This window comes from Morone saxatilis, unplaced genomic scaffold (assembly GCF_004916995.1).
Source record: "Morone saxatilis isolate NCDOM2014 unplaced genomic scaffold, NCSU_SB_2.0 Contig3, whole genome shotgun sequence".
In the NCBI taxonomy this organism is placed as follows: Eukaryota; Metazoa; Chordata; class Actinopteri; family Moronidae; genus Morone; species Morone saxatilis.
Genome location: NW_023339873.1, coordinates 13,529,848 through 13,554,320, shown reverse-complemented (window position 1 = coordinate 13,554,320; position 24,473 = coordinate 13,529,848). Strand labels below are relative to the sequence as shown.

The 24,473-nt window shown below is 44.6% G+C and overlaps 1 protein-coding gene across 2 annotated transcripts in view; it reads right to left on the bottom strand.

Moving 5' to 3' along the window:
• Nucleotides 1-707: 707 nt before the first annotated feature.
• The window catches only part of tmem260 (transmembrane protein 260), a 24,401-nt gene continuing 635 nt past the window's right edge, over nt 708-24,473 (bottom strand). For both annotated transcript variants that reach the window (XM_035674793.1, XM_035674792.1), the window contains 15 exons: nt 21,525-21,556; nt 19,797-19,948; nt 11,184-11,361; nt 10,943-11,056; nt 10,386-10,565; nt 10,204-10,244; nt 8,860-8,946; nt 7,642-7,750; nt 7,176-7,348; nt 5,823-5,994; nt 4,933-5,072; nt 4,146-4,322; nt 2,914-2,967; nt 2,559-2,643; nt 708-2,390 (listed from right to left, as the gene is read on the bottom strand). In XM_035674793.1, coding sequence (XP_035530686.1) covers nt 2,130-2,390; nt 2,559-2,643; nt 2,914-2,967; nt 4,146-4,322; nt 4,933-5,072; nt 5,823-5,994; nt 7,176-7,348; nt 7,642-7,750; nt 8,860-8,946; nt 10,204-10,244; nt 10,386-10,565; nt 10,943-11,056; nt 11,184-11,361; nt 19,797-19,948; nt 21,525-21,556 — 1,955 coding nt within the window. In that variant the 3' untranslated portion in view covers nt 708-2,129. The remainder of the gene's footprint in view (nt 2,391-2,558; nt 2,644-2,913; nt 2,968-4,145; nt 4,323-4,932; nt 5,073-5,822; nt 5,995-7,175; nt 7,349-7,641; nt 7,751-8,859; nt 8,947-10,203; nt 10,245-10,385; nt 10,566-10,942; nt 11,057-11,183; nt 11,362-19,796; nt 19,949-21,524; nt 21,557-24,473) is intronic.

Here is a 24,473-nt window from a genome sequence, read left to right as displayed (position 1 = left end):
GGGTATTATCAGGGAGGGATGAGAGCAGCAAAGGCATTTTGTCTTTTTATTCCCCTCCTAAGCCCTGGGCTTTGCTCCCAATCCGATTGGTCGATACGGCCAGGGATGTAAATGAAATGCAAAGAGGAATAAGGCTGGCTTCCCATCTCCAGTGTGTGCCCCCCTAAGTCCTCCGCCCCTCTTTCTCTGTCTTGCTCTCTGGGCTGTTTATGGTGTTGTGTTTCTGTCTCCCCATTCACAGACTTGCTGCTCTCCCTGTTTCCGTCTCACCCTCCTCACTCTGCCTCGTTCTCCTCCTCCCCCCTCGCTCCTCTCTCGCTGCATCCCTCCCCTCTCCCTGGCTGGGCTCACAGCTCTTATCTCCTCAGACGCCCCACATTCCAGCGTTGCCGTGGCTCCCTGCCTGCATCCCTGGTCACGGCGATTCCATGGGTTCCCACAATCCTCGGCAGCTTGCTGATTTAGGGTGGGCAACTGACTCTCAGAGACAGGGGAAAGGAGAGGAACAGAGGGGTTATGGAAAGACAGGGTGAGAGGGGATGAGAGGGTGGGAGACAAGAGAGGGATGACAAAGGGGAGGACAGAAAGAAAGTAAAGTAAAAAATAACAAGAGGGCATGAGACAAGAGACGGCAAATGATTGCGAACCGGTATGATCAACATTTGTAACTCAAAAGGCCAAGTTCACTGAGTAAAAAGGGTCCAAAATGTGTTAAAATAAACAGAATCTTTATTGAAATATTTCATCTGTGCTACAGCAGGTCGAATCTCATCATCCAGCCAGCTGAGAACCGCTAACCAGGCCTGCGAACAGAGAGGGCAGATTACATTCTGAGAAAACCACATATTCACTTACTGTCCTTCGCTTTCTAGTTGTATCTCAAACAGCAGGCTCTTTCAGCAGTGTTTTATAAAGCTTATGGCAATACACTGGTTTGACCTCTGTGCGACAAATTTTACAGCACAAGTTCATTAACATCAGCACCGGCATATACAAAAAACAAACAAACAGCGTGTTACTGAGGTTTTGGACCCTGAGAACACGTGAAAGACAAGTGACTCTGGTTCGCTCGCAGTGTTTCCGTGCTACATCGTCTATCCAGCAACCCTCACAGGGCTGAAAGTCCATTTTCCTGTGAGCCGTGAGCTGGGAGGCTGATGGTCTTGCGTGTCCCTGGAGTTTGCATGACTTTGTGCTTCTCTCTCTTTCCAGTGTGCTGATCTGTTTATTGACTACGTTTATATGTGGTTCCGGGCAGGGAAAAGGCTTGGGTGGAGATTTAAGCATGTTCGCACACACATGTCGACATGCAAACATAAATCAACACACATACACGCGTTGTACACAGAAACGCACCTCTAAAAGGGTCCCTGGCATTGTGACATTTCACATTTCATTTAAATCCATGAGGGATTACAGCCCTCCCGTTAGGAAGGAAGAGAGGGGAAAAAAAAAAAACACTCATCGAATCCATTAGTTTTAAACATTTAAAGGACCATCTAAGATAGACTGATGGAAGGATAGGGGGTGGGTGGGTAGTGCTGGTTATGCGGAGTGAGGACTGTGTGGCACAGCACAAGTCTGTCCTAGATTAAACAGCCGCTCTAATCCCCCATTTCTGCCCCCAAATTGGTTTTCCCTCAATCTCGGCCTTGCCTTCCTAATGTGAGAAAAAGAGAACTAGAGCAGTGGCTGAGGCAAAAATAATCAGCACGTTAAAAACTGTGAGAGCAGAAGAGGAGAGAAAAAAAAAAGAACAAGATGTAACGATAAAGCAATCGAATGGGCGAGTTTAAGGGCAGGACGCACAGCTTGATTGGGGTCAGTCAAGGCTTCCTGGAGTCAAGCTCTGTCCCTGGTCAACATTCATCAAATGAAGCATGGCCGAGTGGTCGCTTTCTGTCCTTTGTGAGACCAATACTTCTGCATCAGCCCTCCATGCAAAGTCCACACCAAGTCCATTCAGCCAAAAACCTTAACTAAACACCACTACATCATTCTATCCTCCTGGAACACCACCTTTAAACCACAACAAGAAGCACATTCAGACTTCATCCTCTGTGCCTTTCACTTCGGGCTGGGCTTGAGGCGCACTCTTAGTGTGCCAGCTCCATGTAGGTCTATCGTTGTTACGGGGTCTTCCTCCGGCTCTGGCGGAGGCTGTCTCTCTCTTTGCGCAGGTGAGTAATGGCCGAGCGTATTGCGGGCGCCTGGGGGTCCGTGGGTTCCTTCTTCAAGTAGAGACTAAAGTGCTGGGTGCAGCAGGTTAGTAGGCTGTCTGGACTGTGGCCCCGGTGACCCGAGCGAAGCAGTCTCTCACAGGCCAGTGCCAAGTTCTTGTCCCAGTTTGGAGGGTAGTCTGAGTGGGCCTCCACAATCTCCTTATACAGCTGCCCAGCAAACACGACCATATACACAGACACACACAGAAAAGCAGATGTTAAAGCAAATAACAAAAAAGCCACTGAATATGTCATACTTTGCCTTGTGTGGCACTTAAATCTGCCCCATTATTGTATTGTACAGTATTGTTGTATGTTTGTTGAGGTCAGACTCACAGTGTAAGACAGCTCAAAGAGGCGAGCTTTCCCCTCTCCCTGCATCCCTTCTGCCAGGTCAAACAGAAAGAAAGCCGTCTTCATCCTGAAACAAAGCACGCAGGCTCAGGGCTAAGTGCTGGATGGATGAGCCATGCAGATCCACACTCACAGACGCACCACTCCAATGGAGTGATTTATGTAGATGCCGATACCAAATAGAATGTACATGTAGATGCTCTACCACACAAGACTGGTTTATGGAGATGTTCTAGCGGGCTGGTATGAATCGTGACGCAGCTTTTTATCTGCACACTAAAGTATACAACCTCTCCAAAAAGGATACCAGTGTGTTTTGTAAAAAGGTTTACTGTACCTGGCTTGCCACATCTCCTCATTAGCGACATGCTCCCAGGACGCAGGATGGAAACTGTTCACACATGAAAAAAAAAAAAACAAAGATTTCTTTATCTAAACAGCTTCAGGCGCTGGCTTGTGCACAGTTCCACTAACTATAAATGATTATTTATGTGAATATATTGTTCCACTCAACGGTGCAGGTTTTGATACACTAAACTCAATGTTTTCTGCATAAACATTAAATGACTGAGCAACAATACCAGCTAGCACATTAGACATGGAGTAAAACCACATCTCCCTTTTTCACTTTGTTGACTGTAAACACTTGACCTCTTCTTCAAAAGAATATTTTAGCAGGGTTCCCGAGCTAATATTTGGCTTGTGGGCATCGGCGGACACGCTTGTCGTGAGGGTGCGGGAAATAATGTCACAGTATTCAGCCGTGGATATCTGAGTGAATGAAGGGCTGCTGGCAACAGCAACAGAATATGCAGCTTTGACTAATTCCACTTTTGACACAGTTATTGACAAAATGCAATAAGAAACTCATTATTTTTCATCTTCAGTCTCATTTCAAATGGCTGAGGGCCTAATGTCTTGCTTTGGTTGAATTCACAAAGAGCTGGATCACAGCATGAAGAACAGAGGACAACCTCACCGAGGGAAGCTCTGTGGAGTCTGTGGAAGGAGGACTGAAGACCACAGAGAGATGAGGGGGGGCGAGGAGATGTTGCAGATGAAATACGCGGTGAGGAGACATTAGCTGAGGGTTATTATCTTTCTGAGTGACTATTTCTAGTTTGATCTACAGATTATGTGTTGTTTTAAATAATGTAACAATTCTTCTAGTAAGCTTCACAGAAATGACATCCTGCTAATTCAACCCCATTAACCTCACTTACTTGCTACTGGGCCAGTCTTTACAAACTCATGCTGTGGAGCTAAACGTTGTTCAAACCCACAACAACTATGGGGAAATGTGTGTAAAATGATGCACAAGACATATAACACTTCCACATGCTGCTGTAAAACACATGGGCTCTTCAAATAGTTCACTCAGTGTAAAGAGCATATAGCTTCAATGAAGAGGTGGAAGAAGCTGACACAGAGTATTTATATTATTATCAAACAGTGTGGAATAAGTATTCAACCTTTAAGCTATTTAAGAAGAGGAAAAGAGGGAAACTGTATCTTTAGGGGTTAAACACAATCCAGAGACATTAATGATTCTGCATCTTGTGTATGCACCTGTTGTGTGGCTCACTCCAGTTGTAGAGGTTGCGAGTTCGATGGGCCCACTCTTGAGGGTGAAAGTGCCTCTGAACTGGCACCAAGTAGTCACACACACCCATGGGCCAACGAGAGAAAGTACGCTCCCAGCTTGGGTCTCCGTCAGGCAGCCCAATGCAGGCAAACACGTCCCACCTGCGGCAAAACAATCAGAAAGAAGCTCGCTCACGTCCTCAATCGTTACCAGCCCCTCTATCTCGTCCCAGGTAACTGCCGATGAAGAGACACACATTTCCTCACATCCCAACACCTTCTAGCTTCCCTCCAGCCTCGTGCTGCTCACTAAAGGCTCCGGCCCTGAGGGTTAATCCCACAGGTCAGTGTTGCCCCACTGAGAGAGAGGCATGTTGGCCTGGCAAACACTGCCCCCTGGTGGGCTTGGTATTAACAGGTCTCCAGCCAGTTTCTGGGTCTCAATTCCTATTGGAGTGAGTGTGGAGAGCAGGGAGCAGCAGTGAGCAGCAGTGAGCCCTCCAGATAAAGTTTAACCAAATCAAGTAGATTAGTCGACTTCTGTAGTTCATCAAGCTCCTTTTATGGCCTCAACAGTTCTACAGGCTTATCTTCTCCCAGCACTCACCGCTGTGTCGACCATCCCACTGATCTCTGCCTCATTAGATCACCCACTTGTTCATTTGGACTATTGTTGCCCTCCTGATTCACTCTCTCTCAATTTTCCAGCCTTCTATTTATCTGTTCAGACCATCCTTTTATTCTCTCTCTGCTTCCCCCCTCCGTGACTCACTGTGTGTTGTGGGACAGAAACTGCTCCAGACTGAAGGTGTCTTTCTCCTCAGTGTTGATCGGGTCCCACCAGCGCCCGGGGAAGCGGACCCCTGGGTGATGCTGTGCCAGCTTGGCCACATACCATGTGTATGTCATCATCTACAAAGAAGAAAGAGTACCACCAAGTCTGTTCAATTCTCTATATCCAGAGTGATTAGCGGTTAAATTACCACTCAGTGTACAATTCACTTAGAGAAATGGATTTATTGACTATTTTGAGGTTATCAAAGGGGTTGTCTTTCCTTACTTGAGTCTAAATTTGGAGGGTTTTTTATTACTTTATTTTAATTACATTGCTTAATGCCCTTTATGATTGTGATGTTGAAAACATATAGAAACTTGTGATTATAATAATGACTACGTACCCAACTAAAAAAGCATGCAAAAGGCTTTTGGACAGGTCAGGCTATAGTTTATGTGTTTTTATATGAATTTCAGTCATTTATCACACAGTCAATGTACACTGCCATTTTACGAGAAATAAACAAACAAATCTTTTCTTTCTTAAAAATAAAGAAATCCTGAATTTTGTCTTTCTTACTTAACAACCTAAAGAAACATTGTCATAAATACAATTTCTCAGCTTATAACATAAAAGACAAAGAAAATAACATTTACGCAATATAATAGTTAAAGTATGTTTTTCTAGTGGGCCACTAAGTGTTTCTTTTTTTTATACCTCAGTTTGTAATACTACTTGAACTTAACTGTGTCCAGAGGGAACTTTTACTTTTTTGGTTCTGAAATTAAACTGTTTTTAATAATACTAAATTCTTACTTTTGATTTGTATCAAATATAAACACTAAGACCCAACAAAGACAAGACAGTGGAGAAATCATTGCTCTGACCTCCTGGTCGACCAGCCGTACATCGGGCCGTACACCCTGGCAGTAGTATAAGTAGCGCAGGGAGTTTCCAGGCAGATCTCCTCTGGTCAGGATGATTGAGTCTGTTGGGACAGACGCCAGAAGCTCTCTGCCGAACCTCTCGACCACACTGTTTCTGCTCTGATCACACTCCCTAGGGACAGACATATACCATCATACTGCATAACATCATCCAAATACAAGTTGTGTTTACTCAAATTTAATAAGGGCTTGAGTACATCCTTACCCCTGCTTAGGAGTGTGAGTAGAACTGTGTGTGTGTGTGAGAGTGAGTCCCTGTTTGTAGGTACGCTTTCAAGGTGCTCTGAGGGTAAGTTGTCAGTGCCCCCACCCCTTCCCCTCTGCAGAGCGCTCTGGCTGCCTATCTAATCGTGGGGAGACAGGTGTGATGGGTCTGACAGCACAGGCCATGCTCTCCCCTTGATCAAAGCCGCTCAGTGATGGCTGTCTGGCAATCCCCAGCACTACGCTGGTGTAATCTGCCTTCTCGGACAGCTAACATCTCAGACTGAGCTCTCTGAGTGGAATCTATGTGCTAACCGTGCCTCTCTTTAGCCCCTACCATGGGGTGAGCAGAGAAAAAAACCTGACATGTGGAGTTCAGACCTGCGGTATGAAGCGCAGAGGAGAAACAAATCAGGTTGACTCAGTAAAAACTTATGCATGGGGATTTTAGAAGGAACTAGAATGAGAGGGGAGTTGTTAATTTACTTTAACTTTGCTAAACAGAAGTATAGAATTTAAAAGTAACTTAGGACACATTTGGAGCCGATGTAGCTACTGCAAAATGAATACTGTAAAGTAAAAATGATTCCACAGATAAATGCACAGATTGTACAGAATCTGACCGCTTTTTGAGATCAGGAAAACCAAAAGAAACTTAAGAACAAGTGATACTTAACACAAAAACACTATTAGCTTGGGATTACTAATAGCCTGTAAAATGAAAATACAATGCAGCTGCAATAATTATGGGAGACAAGACTTTTAACTGCAACTCATCAGCAGTGGAAGTGGAACTGTAAGTATTTGGACAGTGTGTTTTTGGCTCCATACTCTGCAATGAAAAATTCATTCAAGGGCAAAAAGGACTACGAGTCCTACACTGTTTACCCAAAATGCATTGTTAACACCAACAAAACTTTTAAAACTTAAAGTCAGCATTTTAATGGTTGTGTTGGTTAATTGGTTTGAAACCAAATCTGCTGTTGTGTACCCAAAAAATGATAAGCACATAACAATATTGCTCTAATATTTCCATGTTTTTATCACACCCAACAGGAAGTTGTTACTGTAACTGAGTGCAACGCTCACCTGTGATTGGTGCTCACCATATGTGCCAGAAGAGCCATGGTGAGGACCCAGCCTGTGGTCTTCCATAACCCCCCACGGCCCAGCCTCCTCTCCAGCTCACTGTGTGTCCGGCTCAAACCGAGGCCTGCCAGCACACACACTGCAGCATCACTCTGGAGCCAGAAACGCTCAACCTGCAGAGAGTGAGCGTACCCGTGTACACAGACAAACACACACACACACACACGTCACTGTTTCCTGTAGTTTTTTGGGGCGGGATTCTCAGTCCAGTCCTAGATTTACTAAAGATTACATTCCAGGATCAGCACTAATATACACTGCTGTTTCAATGCTTTTATTTCAGGGTGTGTGTACTGCTTATACAAATTTCTCATATGTTTATATGTTTGTGTCTTTTTAGATCACTGCAGGTAAATGAAAACAATAACAGGTTGGCTTCAAAGTGAGCTGTAGGCTCATAGCTTACCACTCCAAGCAGTAGGGGTTTGCTAATGTCCAGGTTGGCTCTCCAAGCAAAAAAAAGTGAGTAGACGACCAGCATGGCAGTCAACAGCCAGGAAACTGAGCGACATGTCCTAGGATAGCAAAGGCCACAAGTTATTCACACTTATTTTCATTATCTTCATCAATATTGTTCTATTTACTCCCGGACTGTCATTTCCCTATATCTAAGCTAATGTATTATTTTGTCTGTTTACCCTGTAAAAATATACTTGTTTTGAAGACGTCCATAAAAATATTAATGCAGGATGGAGATCACAAGCCCGGGAGCAAATGCACACGCCAGCCAGCTAAGAGGTGCATGATTGATTTTCTAATGCAGACTGAGTCATAATGAGCTGCTGCCAACTGCTGAATCACAAACTCATTACAGTACAGCTGTAAAATGTACTTATACACTAAAAAGAAAACATGTTACCCTTATGGCAATAACAAATCATCATCTGAACCTGAAGAGACACTTTCAAGCCAGAGAAAATTACTTTTGGTTTTCCTGCCAACACATTGATCTGATGGGTTCCACTGACTGGCTACTACAGTAACACCTACTGACAAGTTTATGTTTTTGTTTGGGTTTTTCTTCACATTATGCACAATGGGTAACGAACAAATGCTGATGTTTTAGTAATAATACTTTGTTTGCTTTATTTAAATAATAGCCATCACAAATCGTATCCCTTTGGCATTCTATTAAATGACCTTGCTCTTTTTCATCTGTGTGTGCATACAGCCAAGTTTATCAAAGTGAACCTCAGGAGAAGGGGGAAGCAGGCGGTAGTCGGTGCCCTACAGAGCTTCGGGCTTCACTTGGCTTTATCAGCTCCACCCCACAGATCTCAGAAAAGGCACTGCTGTAATGAATTACTGGATCACACCGCCACACTGCCACATGCAGATACATATAAGCAGTGATTTACTTGTACACACAAACAAAGCAAATTTTGGATTTGAAAATCCAAAATACACATCAGCCTCTCTTGATTTGAATGTGGAGCGTTGCGACAGCTTGACAGTTAGGTGTCTCAGTGTTTTTTTGTATTCCTTTTTCCGAAGATCAGCATTTTGTCAGCGGTTTTGTTCCTTGTCTTTTACTCCAGGGGGATTAGATTTTTGGTTGAAGTGGCTGCTGAGATGTGTGTGACAGAGTTTGGTGTTTTGTATACCGCCGCTTCGCTCATCCTACCTGTCCCATGTGGAGAGGAAGAGGCCGGTTCCTGCCAGCACCAGAACGGGAAGCGAAAGGTCTGCAAGGCAGTGGTCCATCTGAGCCCTGCACACACACACAAACACACATGTAACACATATGATGGACACCAAAGACAAGCTCAATTACCCTCCCTGCTACTGAACTCAAGGACAGCAATTATTAAATGCCCTCCATCCCCTATCAAAACAAACTCCTTGGACTGTGCACTCCTCCTTTCAATTGGATTGACAGATACGAATGACTGTGTCATCCACCCCCCCGCTGCCCCATCCTCTCCTCACAGCGCCTGTCAGTCACAGAGCGCTTGCTCAGAGCAGAAAGATAGTTTCCTGCCTCTTCCTTAATACCCATCTCTATTTGACAGCTTATTGAGTCTCTATATCTCCCAATGTACACTATGTGTGATGGTTCTCACGAGCGTGTGTTTGAGGGTATGTGTGTGTGTGTGTCAGCTTCTCCAGTGGGTTTACGTCTCCAGTGCGACATGCCTGTCATGTTCGCCTCTCTTCCCCATCTTGAAGGTGTGCTTGTCCATCAAACAGCAGGGGTGATGGGAAGGGGTGGGTGCATGGCAGAGGGGGGGCTGGTAGAGGGGGGTCTTAAGACGCACATGCACCCCCCCATCCCGTCAGCTGGAGAAAGATACCAGGAGTGGGATGACTGCGGTGGTGGTGGTGGCAGGGAGAAAGGGAGGGAATCAAGTTGGGGGGAGGTAGGGGGGTGTGCTGGAGTGGAAAAATACAATTTCTCCAGCTCTATTGCAGTGTCTGTCATCACAGCTTGTCACGCTTAAACACCAGAGCTGAGTGATCATTTCAAACTGCTGGAGAAACAGAACACAGCGATTTGGCCCTCTAAGCAGGTTCAGTTCTGCTTTGATGGGAGAGAGTGGAATGGGAAGAACAAAAGCTGCTGGGGAGAAGAGAGAGGGAGAGAGAGATGGGCTGCAGAAATGACTCTGGGCTCTCAGAACAGATTGGAGAGTCTGTGCTTAAACCTGTGTAAAACACCAGAGCTAGAGCAAGAAGTGGCCGGGTCCTCCATCTTTAGAACCAAGTGTGCCCTCATTTTGCCTTAGATCAAAGCTTTTCTCTATTGTTGCTTTCCTACTCCATCTTAGATTCTACTGTCTACTTAGACACATAGATTCTAAGTATGGACGCAGACTAAACAGGACAGTATACTCCTTCAGAACTGCTGTAAGTTTCAGAAACATTCTCCACCCACACCTTCCCAATGTCTGACCATTTTTGAGGATGTATTTCAAATGGGTGAACAATTTAGTCAAGAAAGATAAACAAAAAGCTGAAAAAAACCTACTTTAGCATTGTCTTCAGGTTTACAGCACTCTCCGTCTTTGCCTGCATAAAAACAATACAATGGAGACCATTGATATAAAAGGTTAAAATGTCAAGAGAACATATACTGACTATTGGCACATGATAAAAAAAACCTCTAGAGTAATGTGTTAGTTTTATTATAGCGGAGCAAGCAACATGTACCAGACTGAAGGTGCCATATTCAGCCCTCAGCAGGTGGGTCAGCAGGCCCGACAGGGTGGTCTGATCCCCCCAGCTCCAGCGGGCTGTGTTGAGGTAGGAAGAGATGGGCAGGTAGATGTACGGCAGAAAGCCAGCGAAGAAACACACTCCCAGAGACACAAAGCGACGCAAAGACAGTTCCTGACAAGAACATTTAGAAAAGAGATGTTCTCAATTTTTTTCACAGTGGGATGTCTCAAGAAAACAAGATTTTTGTTATTTCACATGATTTGATTACAGTATAGCAAGTCAATGCTCGTTGGTAACCTGCTGAAGCATCTCAGATCTCTCTGAGAAAATTAAATGGTTTTCTGACCCCACTTTGGTTGACAAAGAAACTGGATTTGAAATAAAGAATGTTTTTTGGAGGAATCTTTTCATCTGTGAGACTATGGGATCTATAATTGTTGACTGCACACATCTGTACATACAGCATTTTCTTGCCTGTGTTGGGGTTCCTTAAACACACATTTAGAATCTCTTCTGTGAACTTTTATAAATAAGACCCCAGAACTTACCCTGTGACAGTGAAGTCGGTGAAGGACCCAGGGAATGATGACCAGTACATACAGCACCAGGGTGTGCTGGTTACAGAGCCCCAAGCCACAGAACAGCGCTCCCCAATGTGCAATCTGACAAGGTCAAGCAGTGTGGCACTGTGAGTTCAATTTAAAGTTATCTTAAAAAGGCATCTAATGAATGATCAGAGGAAAGACACAGGTCCCCTTATGAGGGTGGGAGTGTGCCGCACTGAGTTACCTTCCCCCTCTGGGTGGCGTTTTCAGCACAGTGGAAGCTGGCAGTCAGGAAGAAGAGCAGACCAACAAAAAGGTTGTTGAGGGTGAAGACCTCCGCCACCATGGACCACTGCCAACTCAGCCTGGACACAGCAAACAGCCCCCCAGCTAGTACTGCTCCAGGACCAGGACCTGCCAACCTGACAGTGAGGGAGGAGAGGCCTTCATTTTACTTTGATTTCATTTTTCACTAAGTGGTTGCTGGAATCATCAAAAAAACATCTTATAAATATTCAAATATCAATCTTAGCCCTACTTTTTGTTCGTAGTCAGTTTTAAAGGCAACAGAACTTCATGTTGTTTTTATTATAATTTGACCTAAGTTACATTGCACTGACACAAAAAAAGGCAAAACAACAAAGTCAGCAGCTTCACACAAAATTAAAAAAATGCTGTCAAAGAAGCCACCACTTCCCCCAAACTAATTTAGGGACCCATTATAATCTTCCTTCAACCCAAGTTTGCTTCTCGGACAAGACCTTGAAAAACACTCAGTGAATTGGGCCATTCACATATCATGAGAACTCCTTCCCAAGCAGCCGGTTGATCTCGAGCAGACTGGCACAGAAACCACCGTGGTAGAGATAGCACTTTATCCTCAGCTTCTTAAATATAATGTGTGCACAAAAGTTTCCCCTTCCTCCTCTCCTGTACTGTCTCCATCTCCTTTGCAGTAATTGAAGCAAACTTGGGATAATCTGTCATACGCTAAGACCCACCACTTACTAAAATGAGAGACAGAGGGGGAGAGAGAGAGGCGACAAATGATTGGGAGAGATGGGAAAGAAAAGAAAAATAGTGCAGAGAAGTGTGCGTTAAAAGGGGTGAGACAGTGTGCGGGATAAAGGATGAAATAAAGAAAAAGGAAGAAAAAAGTTCAAGAAGAGAGAGGGGAAAAAAGAGAAAAGAAAAAAAAAAACGCAGCCCAGTCCCCGGCATGCTGGCTCTGAAATATGAGCAGGCTCGACAATTAGGGAAGTCAGGCAGTATGGCCCTTTCCACCATTGTGTGGAGTGGCTTAGAGTCCTCATCAGCCTATCAGCTAACTGACAGGCAGAGAGCTGCTCTATTCAGCACCGCAGATACAAGCTGCAGGCCAAACGGCTGCCAGGTCCCTTATGACCCCACAATCCCTTGCCGGTGACAGCTTCAAGCTCCATAGCAAATTAGGCGCTCTCACATTACAATCGCAGAAGACAGATTCCATTAACGGTATCTGAAATTGAGTAGAGAGCAGGCCCGTTATCAGACCTGACTCATAAGCACCGCCATTAATCACAAGGCATGATACCATTTATACATTTCCAGCTCTCTGCCTGCCGCTGTGATAGTCAGCCACAAAAGGCCTGATGAGACTTAGGCTAGGGGAACAATGGAGCTTTCTGAGGAAAGCGCGGTAAATCAGGAAAAAAAGGAGAGGGAGAGCGAGAGGATGGTAGGAAAAAAACTCTTGCTTGCTGACTACTTCCCCTTTTTTTCTTGGGTTTTCTCTTTCCTTCTCTCCACTATTTTTCCTCTGTGTTCACTGTAAGGCGAGCTTGGTGAATGAGTATGTATATATGTGTGTGTGTGCACTTAAAAGGAGGGGGGGGGCGGCCTGTGTTGATGAGGCGTCTAGGAGTGGGTCTTAATAAGAGATAGCAGCGTCTTTCTTGCTGCACCGCTCCAGGAATTAGTTGTAACTTGAAGGAAGGATGAAGAAGGGTGGGGTGGGGGGCAGATGGGGACTTTTGTTGAGGTGCAGAGACCCCCCGCACCCATAATTTTACCTCCCTGCATGACAATTAACCCATAGCTTATACACCAAGCAGGGGGGCTGCTTTTGGGGTAGCACTGGGTGCAGAACAGACGTGGGGGTCCGCGGACGAGGTTATTACACCAAGTACGTTCCTGCCTCTGAAGCCTCGTCTGATAGACACACGCGCAAACATGGGCGCACACACATTCTTGTTCTTCAACTTCTTTATTCTCCCCAAGTGCCTGACAAATCTCTCTGTTAGAGCTTGTCAGTCCGTAAGAGCCCAGTGATGTGTGTACACTGTAGGCTGTAAATGACCTGTCTGTCTGCGCGGGACCACCTGGGTCCCAGTCAGCCTTCTCAGCCTCTCCACAGCTCATTCACCAGGCTGGCTGCTCCCAGGGCGCAGAGATAAAGCAGGACATATTCTGACACCAGTGTGGCCGTGTTCCCTGTTATCACAACTCAATGCAGTGCAGGATGCCGCTGCTGTGCTGAAATGCTGTGGCTCAGTGACAATGGCCTGGCTGAGACGTGGCAGGAGAATAACACAGCTGACAACGAGACTATTCCACCCTGAACTGATCCACCCTGCCAAAATGTCTGTGTCATCACTTGGGTAATTAACTGAATGACAAATATATGCATATGGCCTGGAATGAAGCACAAACTTGGAAATGGGTAGAAAAGAAAATTACAAATAATTCAACTTTTTTTTGCCAAAAAAAAATATACAAATAAAGAATGAAAATGACGAAATAGGAAAAATGAGAAAATAATGCAAAACACTTCTGAACACATTTTCAAATGGAAAGATCAAAGGTAAATAAAAAAATAAATAAATGACAATGGCAATGTCCCCTTCAAGGACACAACAAAAGCTCAGTAAAATCACTTTGAAGTGTCAAAATGGGACCTGCCTCATTTACCCCCTCAGTATTTGCCAGAGACGTGCCAGCATCAGTCGTCTGTGCTAAATAACGGCATACAAAAAGCCTACACCAGCACTCTGAACTGAATGAGGCTTCACAATGGAGCTGGCCAAGGGAGCCACTGTCACACACCACCCCAGGGAACAGACAATACCACAGCTGTGCCATCGCGGATCAGCAATGCACTGTTCTCTAACCGAGTGGTGGTTTGGGGAAGCAGCGCTGGAAAAGAATCACACATTCCTGAAGAGGGTAGAGAGCCCGAGAGAGGAGGTGGCCTGCTCGGGCTGAGGCTGAGGTTTCCAGCTGGCCCTTCCTGAGACCCCAGGGCTCTCCTCTGGCCAGGACACCAGGGTACTTAGTAGCTATTATATGACAGTGGTAAGTGTCTGATGCACTGCTTTGAAATTTCAAAGCCAAACAGCAATTGACATATACAAATTTAAGCTTTTAAATGATAAATGTTACGTATATGTGTCAGGAAATCAAATACTCTTCTATATGGTGTTATAAAGGCACTTTAATGTATGCATTAAGGCTGAGCAATATTTCAGTCAAATTGTGTCATTACAATATGACCATATCGCGTTATCATTTTAGAAAATGTAGTTGTTTTTATAAACGAACACTGTATTTTGTTTATGAAGTAAAAACATTTTTTTTAAAGATTATTTTTGGGACTTTTATTGCCTTTATTTAAAAGTAGCAGCTGTAAAGAGACAAGAACAGGACAGGACGTAGGGCTGCAGGTTGGAATCGAACCCGGGCAGCATCGGTGAGCTACCACCTACCAGACCCAAGATCATCATTATTTTGTCTTGCAATTGGAGACTACACATTAGCAGAAAGCATGTGTTAATAAAACGTGTGGCATGAAGCTGGAAAGACATGGAGGGTTAAACAAAAGATGCTGTTGAGTTGCATTATGGGAAATGTAGGATCCAGTGTTTTGGTGTCTTGACCTATATTGGACTCTATATATATTACAATATCTCAGCCTCTGCTGCTTTGATTTTGACTGTTTTATGTATCTCTTGTAAGTCCCCTAACTTTATGGAAGTGCAAAACTAATTCCCCGGAGTGCCCCTTTAAATTAATAATTACAAGCAAATTGTAATTAAAGACTTACAAAATGACGTTATAATGTTTTTTATAAAAGGTTTTTTAAGAGCATAACAGTGCTACATATTTAATTGCACTTGCATTTTTTATGTATTTTGCATGATCTATATACTATCGTGCCATCGTTTGCCTATATCATGATATTGATTTCAGCAGTCCTTTTTATAGATAAATCATTATATTTTGATATATGATATTATGAACTTATTAAGTTGTTCTATCTGAGTGAAATACCCTATGTACGATTGCAGTTCTTTCATATCATTTTCATTTTTCAAAATTATCTGGAGTGAAATTAAAACCAATAATAATCACCAAAATATCACATCAATTGTCAATTGTCACATTAAGTAATTTTGAGGTAAAAACAAATGTATCCTTTCAGATTTGCCTGGCCCTGATCCTTTTCTGAACCGACTTTCAAAACAATATATTTAAATATGGGATGCCGCAACATAATTTTTAGCCACCAAAACCAGGCACTTCCCTGTCTTTCCTTCCTCATCCGTTGTGCGAAGAGGATGCTGTCTGCTCGCACAGACAGGAGGGTAAATAAGGGTCCCGGCTCTGCCGCTCAGAAACCCCTCCTCTAGGAGAGCACTCCAGTGCTCCAAGTGCGTGTAAAATTAATCACCACAATTCTGCTCAAACAATGCAGCCACTGACATGACAATTTCTCCCAGAATGCCATCTTAATCTCCACCCAACACACAAAAATTACAGGAAGAGGGGAAAAAAAACAATTTACAAAAATCCTGTGTTTATGCAATTCACTGAATGCCATTTTTATTGCCGCTTTTCCAACAAAGTCATTAGGCACACACCAGTGATACATAAATGTTGCTGTATAGATTCCATTAACTAATTCTGGGTGAATTGTAATTGCCGAGTCTGATCCGTCTCCGTGCCTGGTGCCTTATTAAGACCGCCTGTGGTGGGTGAGGAATGTAATATTGACGTCCGAGGCAGACACAATCTCGGGCCCACGGGCGAAAGGAATATTAAACTGGTACTGTATTCTGCTGTCTATCTAGCCCTCCTCCCTCCTCCTCTCTATCCCCATCCCATAGCCAGTAATGAGGAAATAACATCTTCATTAGACATCTGTTTAACTGTATTAGAGGATGAGTCCTGGGGGAACCATTGGTCATGCTGAGGATGTGGGGGGAGTAAAAGAGGTCTGTTGGACTACAATATGACGGATGAGATACTGCAGAAATGGAACAAAAGGTCCAGAGATTGGGGCCTTTTAAATAGACAACCCTAAAATTGTCTTCTGCATTTTCAGAAGAAAACCGGTATGGCTGGATTCTCTATTGGCAGTTGGGATGAAGATTTTATCCAACCATAGCAGATGTGAGAGGGAGGGGCAGCCTTGCCACCTGCCGGGAGAGGTGAGAACATTATCCAACAAAACAACTCTATTCAGTTGTTTCCAAGACACTACAACTCACACTCAAGACGCTACGCAAATGGCTGCAAAACAACAATACCCACACACATTGCTCCTGACATGACCCCAACAAGATACACGCAACCCCACCCCTGTGGAAAAACAACCCACCTGAGCGAGGAGGGAAAGCGCCATCAGGACCATATGGTGGAGGTCCTTATAAGGAGCTGGGGATGCAGCACAAGGCAGGGGATGGCACCACGCCCACCCTCCGGTCCACTGAGGTATCAGCTGTGCCACATGGGCCAGTTCTTGGCGGGGGAGCCTCTCGCAGGTGTGCATTTTGTTTCTAGGGCCGCCAGGGAAAGGGTAGGCCAAATACGTTTGGTGTGCTTCAACAATCCCGTTATGTAATCATGTGATCAAACAAAAAGTGCTGATGACTGAGTGTTGGGAGGTTGTTTTTGTACTCTGATGGCTGTCAGCGCACTAACGTGTCTGCTCCTGGTTGCTCAGGATAAGCTCGGAAACGGAGAGAGATTCCTCCCAGGTAGCAGAGATTCAGAGCAGCTTTAGCAGATAAACTGTGAAACGAGAAAGCACAGAATACCGAGCTGTCTGGATTATCCCGCTATGAAGGGTGCATTCCTCTAGAGACTCATGGCTGAGGCCTTTAGCATTCCATGGGCCAAACATTTCTTTCTGTGAACCTCCGAGTGCAATCGATCGTAATTATCATTACGTCCAGCATCCTCAAAGGCTTGTCAGGCCATGGTGTGAAAACATAAAAAGACATGCAATTTGGCCATCAAACCATATGATCAAGCCAAGAGAAGTGTAATTGACAAATCAAAGAGAGGCTAAGTGTTACATTTAAACTTATGCAAGAGAGAGAAGTGGCTTCCAAGCCTATCAACTTACATTCCCCCACATTAAACACAGCAATCTGGCCGACTAATTTAAATTGATACATCAAAGGCTCGCCATGTTGGGTATACTCCAGATGAATTTCAAGGTCTTACAATTTACTATTTGAGAGAAACTGCCTTCAAGTACCCGTATTAACTCCAATATATTTTGCCATGTGAAAATAATCACACAAAGCGATGATTTGTTTGGGGGGGGGGAAAAACTTNNTTGGGGGGGGGGGGAAACTTGTCAGCTGATGCAAACCTAAAAATAAGAAGCGGTAAAAAAGTTTATAAAGGGAAAGGGCCAAGAAAACAAACAAAAGACATTTCAGAACTTAATTATGTTGGGAAAAAGACACAGCTAACTAGTGTCACTGCAAGGACAGAGCAGGTATGAACGGGTGTCAACTGGTAAGTTTTGGCATTTCATCTGAAGGAAAGGCCTGGCCAGAGGATCCCCGCAGGGATGTGGCATGACATCTATGCCAATCTTCTTGGTATGGTCAAAGCACCCAATGCCCTCCATGCCAGAACAGAGAGGGAGGTCCTGACCATCCAGAAACCCTCTCCCCGCCTTTCACCCTCCTCATCTTTTGCCCTCTCCAGTAACCCCTCACCAGGCAGAGTGTGCCAACTGATCCATAGCCACAAGCTCATCCCAAACTGGGCCCTGAGCAGATAATGACTAAAACCTTTTATGCTTATTTTTCAAATTGAAAGCGTAGATTATACGTTCATACTTAAGAGCTTATCTGGTGTGACTATGTGCTCTGGCTGAAGTCCTCACCACCCATCATCCCCTTTTTGGGGCGGTGGGTGGGGTTGGAGGTCCTCATAATGACTTTTAACTTGACCATAATCCAAAATTGGATCTAAATCCCCAGAGATTACAAACAGGGCTACAGTTAACATGCACACTGTGAGCCAAATATCACCCAGACTGCATGGATATTTTTTGGCCCCAAAATAACTGTCTCTAAATGTCTGGCCAAGAGCTGAGTCTAATTGTCCAATTGACTGGTAACTCATCGAATGCAGTGAGACTAGGGGGACAGTTGGGATACAAATTCAGAAAGCCCCGGAGAAGCACAGTGTTCTATCTATTTTTGTCCTCTCGTTATTCTCTTCCTCTCCCCTGCCCTGTCCGGTCCTAGGCAGCGTGGCTGAAACTGGCAGATTTTGATTCACCTCTGAGAAGCAGAAAGGCGGGGCAGGGTCTAAGGCTGATGCAGTCTGGGCTTAGGGCCAGTCCCCTGGGGAGCACTTCCTCCCCAGCCTGTGCCCTACTGCAGCAGGGATGACCCTGTACCCTGACCTACTCCAGACCACCTGCCACCTAGCACACACTGGCCAAGCACAGGAAGTAAACTCGTTACTGAGCATCTGGGAACACACACAACTTCCTTTTCACCTGCTTTCCCCCTACAATCACTGGGTCCTCACAACCTGCCAAGGTGTACAGCAAGAAGAAATGACATCATATTCAACAATTCTTATTCTGAAAGAGCAAATTAGAAGTATATGACATGCTTGGAAATGCCCCAGTATGCATAAACAGTTACAAAAAGGAAAAATGTTGACACTAAGCTGCCACCAACAATGCAATGTGGAAAATTACTAAGATCAGCAAATGGGTGATGTAAGGTAGTGCGGCCAACCATGGGAGATAATCACACACAAAGAAGAAAGGGGTAAAATACTCCTTACATGATAGGGTCAGCAGCAGGCGAAACTGCAGGGTGGTAGATGGCAATGCAGAGACCATAAACTGTGCTCACAACTGAGCGAGGGGAGAGATGGTTGAAGAGAGGGGAGAGGGAGGAGCACAGTTAGTGATCCTCTCCCTCTCAGACCCAGGAGGCAAGAAGGGGGAGATAAGAAATCGTGCCATGTCAGGATTGGGAGCATGCTGGGCAGTGGGAGGGCAGGAGAACAGGGACGTCAAGGTGGGGGTTGGAGGGCGCGATAATTGTGATATACATACACACGCACACTCACAATGGGTGGCTGATGGGTAAACAGGCAGGGCAGGGTGGTGGAAGGGAGGAGGGCGGCTGGGCTCCGCTCCTGAATACTGAACAGGGGATAAGGGACGACACTGCCAGTCTGTCAGGACCCAAAAATACCGTTCTCTGTTCCAGATAGCATGAAGAGGCAAAAAGTCAGTAGGGGAATGTTTAAGACCCCCTCCACTCAAAAAATGCCAAAAACTGTTATTGTTACTCTCCTCGTGTTTGACTTTTGCTATACAGATTAATGCATGTGCAGAGTTTGTCACTAAAAGGCTGTTGTCAGCTTCCTCTGCTGAAGGGGGAAGGCTTCTCTGTGCTTTCCTGTAATTTAAGTTTACACATACAAGCACAAATGTGTGACATCACATCTTGTGTAGATGCCAATTAGGAGAGAGAACTAAAAAACCCCTGTGTAGGCATTATTTTTACATCGACAAATGACATAAGAAACTATTTAATGGGCCTACCTGCAAACAGAAATGCAGAGGGCACCACAGGCTGCAGCCCCCAGCAGACTACTCATCAGGTTGATGCTGTGGGCTGCGGAGAGCGAGGGCAGAAGACACATAGCCAGGCGAGCTAGTAGGGTGAAGAGAGGGTATCCTGGAGGATGGGCCACCTAAGAACAAAATGACAAAGTATGAACTCCAAATCCAGAGATGCAATGAGAGATAAAGTCACAGCTTCAAGAAAACAGCACTTGAGCAAGTTAATGCTTCAGTGCTTGAGTGAACAGCAGGCTAAGATGGTGAGAGTGCAGATGTTGTACTAGAGATAAACATAAGAATACAAAGCTAGAATGAAAATATAGGAGGTAACAAATAAGGAAGAGTGGAGCAGATGGTGTTAAAGAGCAGTAGGATGTGTTATTTTTACTAGCCCCTTCTGACGGAGTGGCAAATCTAGTGGCTCTGCCCTCAGTAGATGCCAGTAGTGGTCTGCTGTAGAGCTGCGGTAATGGAGGAGAGGCAGACACGCCCCGCCTGGCATGACCGCAAAATAACTCTGCTATGATACCAGAGCCCTCCTCTGCCTCCTTTCACTTATTTTCCTCTGGCCTCTTCCCAAGGACAGTGCAGCTCCCTAGAGCCCATGGTAGAGCACGTGGTGCTCACCAGCCCCAGCCCCAGCCCCAGCCCCCAAACCACCTCCGAGCCGCAGTCATTCTCGCCTGGGGGATCTCGGCAATCACAGCAATTAGCCGCTAAGTCTCCTCCACCCAGATAAGGGCTCAGTCATTAAACACAGACTCATTCTCTGGCACTGATAACACAAGCCATGCAAGTAGGGAGAAGGGGCAGCTCTTCACCTTTCAGCACAGAGCTGAAAGGTGAGAGTGTGACTATCTCACCGGTCACCTCAGACAGATTTAAGGCACCTTGGTTACATTCAAACAGAGAAACAACTTTGCCAAAACCAGAGGGACAGCCTGGGTATAGTGTGTAGGTCAGGAGAAGTCGAGGAGCGCAAGAGAACAAGTAATGTGGAGAATGAGTAAAAGAAAAAAGATAGCAACTCGGCAGACAGCTTGGTGTTGGTGTCAGACAGGTAGGTAACTCCACCAAAATGAGCATCAGTTAAGAGCATGTGGCTGACAGGAGTGGACAGACGTGCAGCAAAAGCTGAGGGACAAAGGCCACAGGGAGCATGGGGAAGCAGAATTCTGGAGCTCTAGGGATCAGAAGGGGGGGCCAGCAGCCTGGGTCCCAGGGACGGCCTGCGAGGCCCTGGGGAGGCCTGAAAGGCAGACAGGCAGGCCACACGGACTGCAGCACTAACGGCAGGATTACTGGCATAGTGACACCGACACAGCCTCCCTAAAAGGATCACAGCGGCGTAATAAACTTTATTAAATAATAAAACTTATTATAACTGTTAACCCGATTTAGTTCATTCTTCGCGGCTTACACACACACAAAAAAAGAGGGGTGGATATAATAAGCCTTATACCGTACATAAGGCAAAGCCTACAAAAGCCATCGCCTTACCATTGACTTTAATTGGATTTGAAAAACGGGTTGCAAATTATAGCATTCTCTACTTGCAACTTAGTAAAATAAGTGTATAGAAAAGAAGGGGAAAAACCTGTGGACTGAAAGTAAATTAATCTGCTTTCTGCCCATGCTTAATTAAACTTCCTTAATGCTTATAAGAGTTAATGAGTGAATTGATTAAACAATACAGCTAATACTTACCCCCAGCTCACAAGCAGTGGTGATCAGCTCTCCTGTGGAAGAGAATAGGGGAGGAAATTAATGTAAACCCAATAATTATTATTAAGAGACAAGTCTGCTCCCAAAGTTTTCCCAAATCAAATACTTGCACTGGGGTTTTGCATTAATTTGCCAGGATCAAAACCTACAAATCTTCCCAGTGTGACATTTCCTAAGCGGCACGCTCATTCTCTTCATCTCTCGCTTCTCCCCTGATGCCTCCCTCCCTTCCTCCAGCACATACACACAGATATAAACACACGCACAAACCATTAGACTCCCTCTCCAATGCTCTGTCACACAAAGACACACATATGCTGATCTGAGAATAATGCTCCCAGTCCCATCCTCCCCATGCATCGGGGTCCTTTCCCTTCCTCTTTCTTCTGCCGCTCTACGTGCCTCTCTTCTGCTCCCACACTCCCAATGTCTCAGTGTCTCGTTGAGTCCGTTGGGCACAAACAGAAAGGCAACGTTGGTGACAGTCACAAAATGAGGTAAGCTGTAAAAATAAGAGCCGGTTGCACAATTTTTTGACAAGCTCTGTGTGAGGCACAGCACAAAGTGAAAAGAAAACCCCTAAAAGCTATTTGAGGAAGCTTTAATGTATCTGGGCACAAACCCATTTGTGCCAGAATACACCCAGAGCGTTTCAAATTATACTGATTTCTCACCCAATGTTTGCATCTCCCACTCATGAAAATTGAAATTTGGTTCAGATTAAATGACATTGATAAATGTTTAGGCTCAAGACAGCTCCCTCTACTGGTACTAGATGGGTAGTCATCTCCTCCATTCCATAAAACAGTGGCCTTGATTCCTCTCTTTCTTCAACTGCATACAAGCTATGTAGGGTAGATTCATATAGCCCTGGAAACAAACTGTATTAAAAAGCTAAATTATTTTCAATGATTATAACCAGAAATTTATAACAGCAACAGAGTATAGCTGGTTATTTTCCATCAATGCATCTGTTAAGTGTTTTTACATTTTCAAAATAAACATCTGAAGAGCAAGAACATGAACCCCGATGCAGCACGATTATAGAACAGAAATGATGGCACTGGCTGCATCACGTATTTTGCAACCTTGCCGATACAGTGAATTATTATGCCTAAATTTCTGCCACACGAGGAGCCCTAACTCTTATCAGTCTAATGGACCATGAAGTCAGAACTTCTCCACCTGCACAGCTTAAATGTTTTCACAGCTCCATTTCACCTGGCAAGAGCCGCCAGCTACCTGCCATCATTTTACATCACGCTTTCGCATCCCTCATCGGTTTCTCAATTTCACTCATTTTCTCTCAGTAGTGGTGGCACACTTATACACCATTCAACACAGGAAAAACTCAAACTAATATTGAGCCAAAACATCCATCTCAGTGCCACAGAGATGCAGTTCTGCAGCCCCAATACTAAAAAGGGAAAATATTGACTCAACGGGGTAGCAGCATGGGTGCCAAGAGTCTTTGTGATAGTGGAGCATGGGCACCCACACCAGTCTTCCCATAATCCCCATCATTTCCACACTCCACATTCCTAGACAACAGCGTACCCGCGGGGCTGTGCTCAAGCCTCTCCAGGGCACATCACACCTAAAGAGATTAGGACACAGAGACGGAGACCTGGAGAATTCGGAAGGGTGTTCAGCTGGCACTATCAGAGCGGGCATCCTGCACCGTCCCTAAACACTGTGGAGAAGGGGCTGGCCATTTTTTCAAAGGCCCCGCTCGCTACACAGCAGCACAACCAGCCGGGCTACTCAGCGCTCCAATTGCCTGCTCTCTTCCTCGTCTCTGCTCACTTATATCTGGCCGAGCTTTTCATATGCTTTCATTTTGCAAAATGTGCATTCCCCTTCCACAGCAGTTGGATGCCAGAGCAGTGCAAACAAGCAGAGCCTTCATGCCCTCAAGTCCACATTTACAAGTTTGTAACCTAGCTATCACTTCCAAACACTGTAATTGTGCAAGGCAGTTCTTCATAAACTGCGTTACAAGAATGTTGGAAAACTCGCTGGTCTACCACATAGAAAGGTGCTGAGTGAAATACATTTGAGTCCACTGTTAAGCCCCGTCACAGAAGAGTGTAAATTAAATTTATGCATACACACATAACGTTCAACTCAAACAAACAACCCATATTATTTTATAAGTCAAGGGTTGTCAACAATACTTTGTCATTACAAATGGTGTCTATATTACCCACCATGGTAGCACAGTCTGTAATGTTTTCTACTATTTTTTCCTTCTTGAGGCTTCTGAAGAAAAAAACTAAAGTTTAATTATTTTACGCTGTTGATAAGTTCACTAATTTCAGGCACCTGTCCTTAAACAAAACATTTGTTACTCATGTTAATTCATTGGGCTCGGAGTCTCATTAAAAGATTTTTAGATTTCAAGTAAGCCAGAAGATTTGAAGAAGAAGAAACACTGAAAGCATTAACTACACAGAAATAAAATCAAATGTACTGCAGTCAACTTCAAGAACCTTTCAAAACCCATTTATAGAATAGACTTGAATAAAAGAAATAAACTTAATTGTCTCACCATGGCAGTAAAAACAAAAGTTCATACAACTTGAAACAAGATGTTCGTCGAAGAGACATTATCTCCAACATATTTATACTATATATAAACATATTTAGAATCAATTCTGCTGTCAACACTCACATTAGTGTAGGGTAGTCAATGAAAACTGTGTGTATATGTATATAAGTCAAGCACAAGCTCCTGCAGGTGAATTTAAAGCCATTAATGATGGACATTTTGCTCACTAGGAAGATTTCTTCCACTTCTTAAGAATCCAATGTCACAACATGTTTTAATATATTAGTGTTTAGGTTATTTTCAAGCAAGACTGGTTTTTCCAGATGCACCTGCAGCACCGCGGACAGCTCCGGCTCTCTTTCTTTCTCTCACACACACAC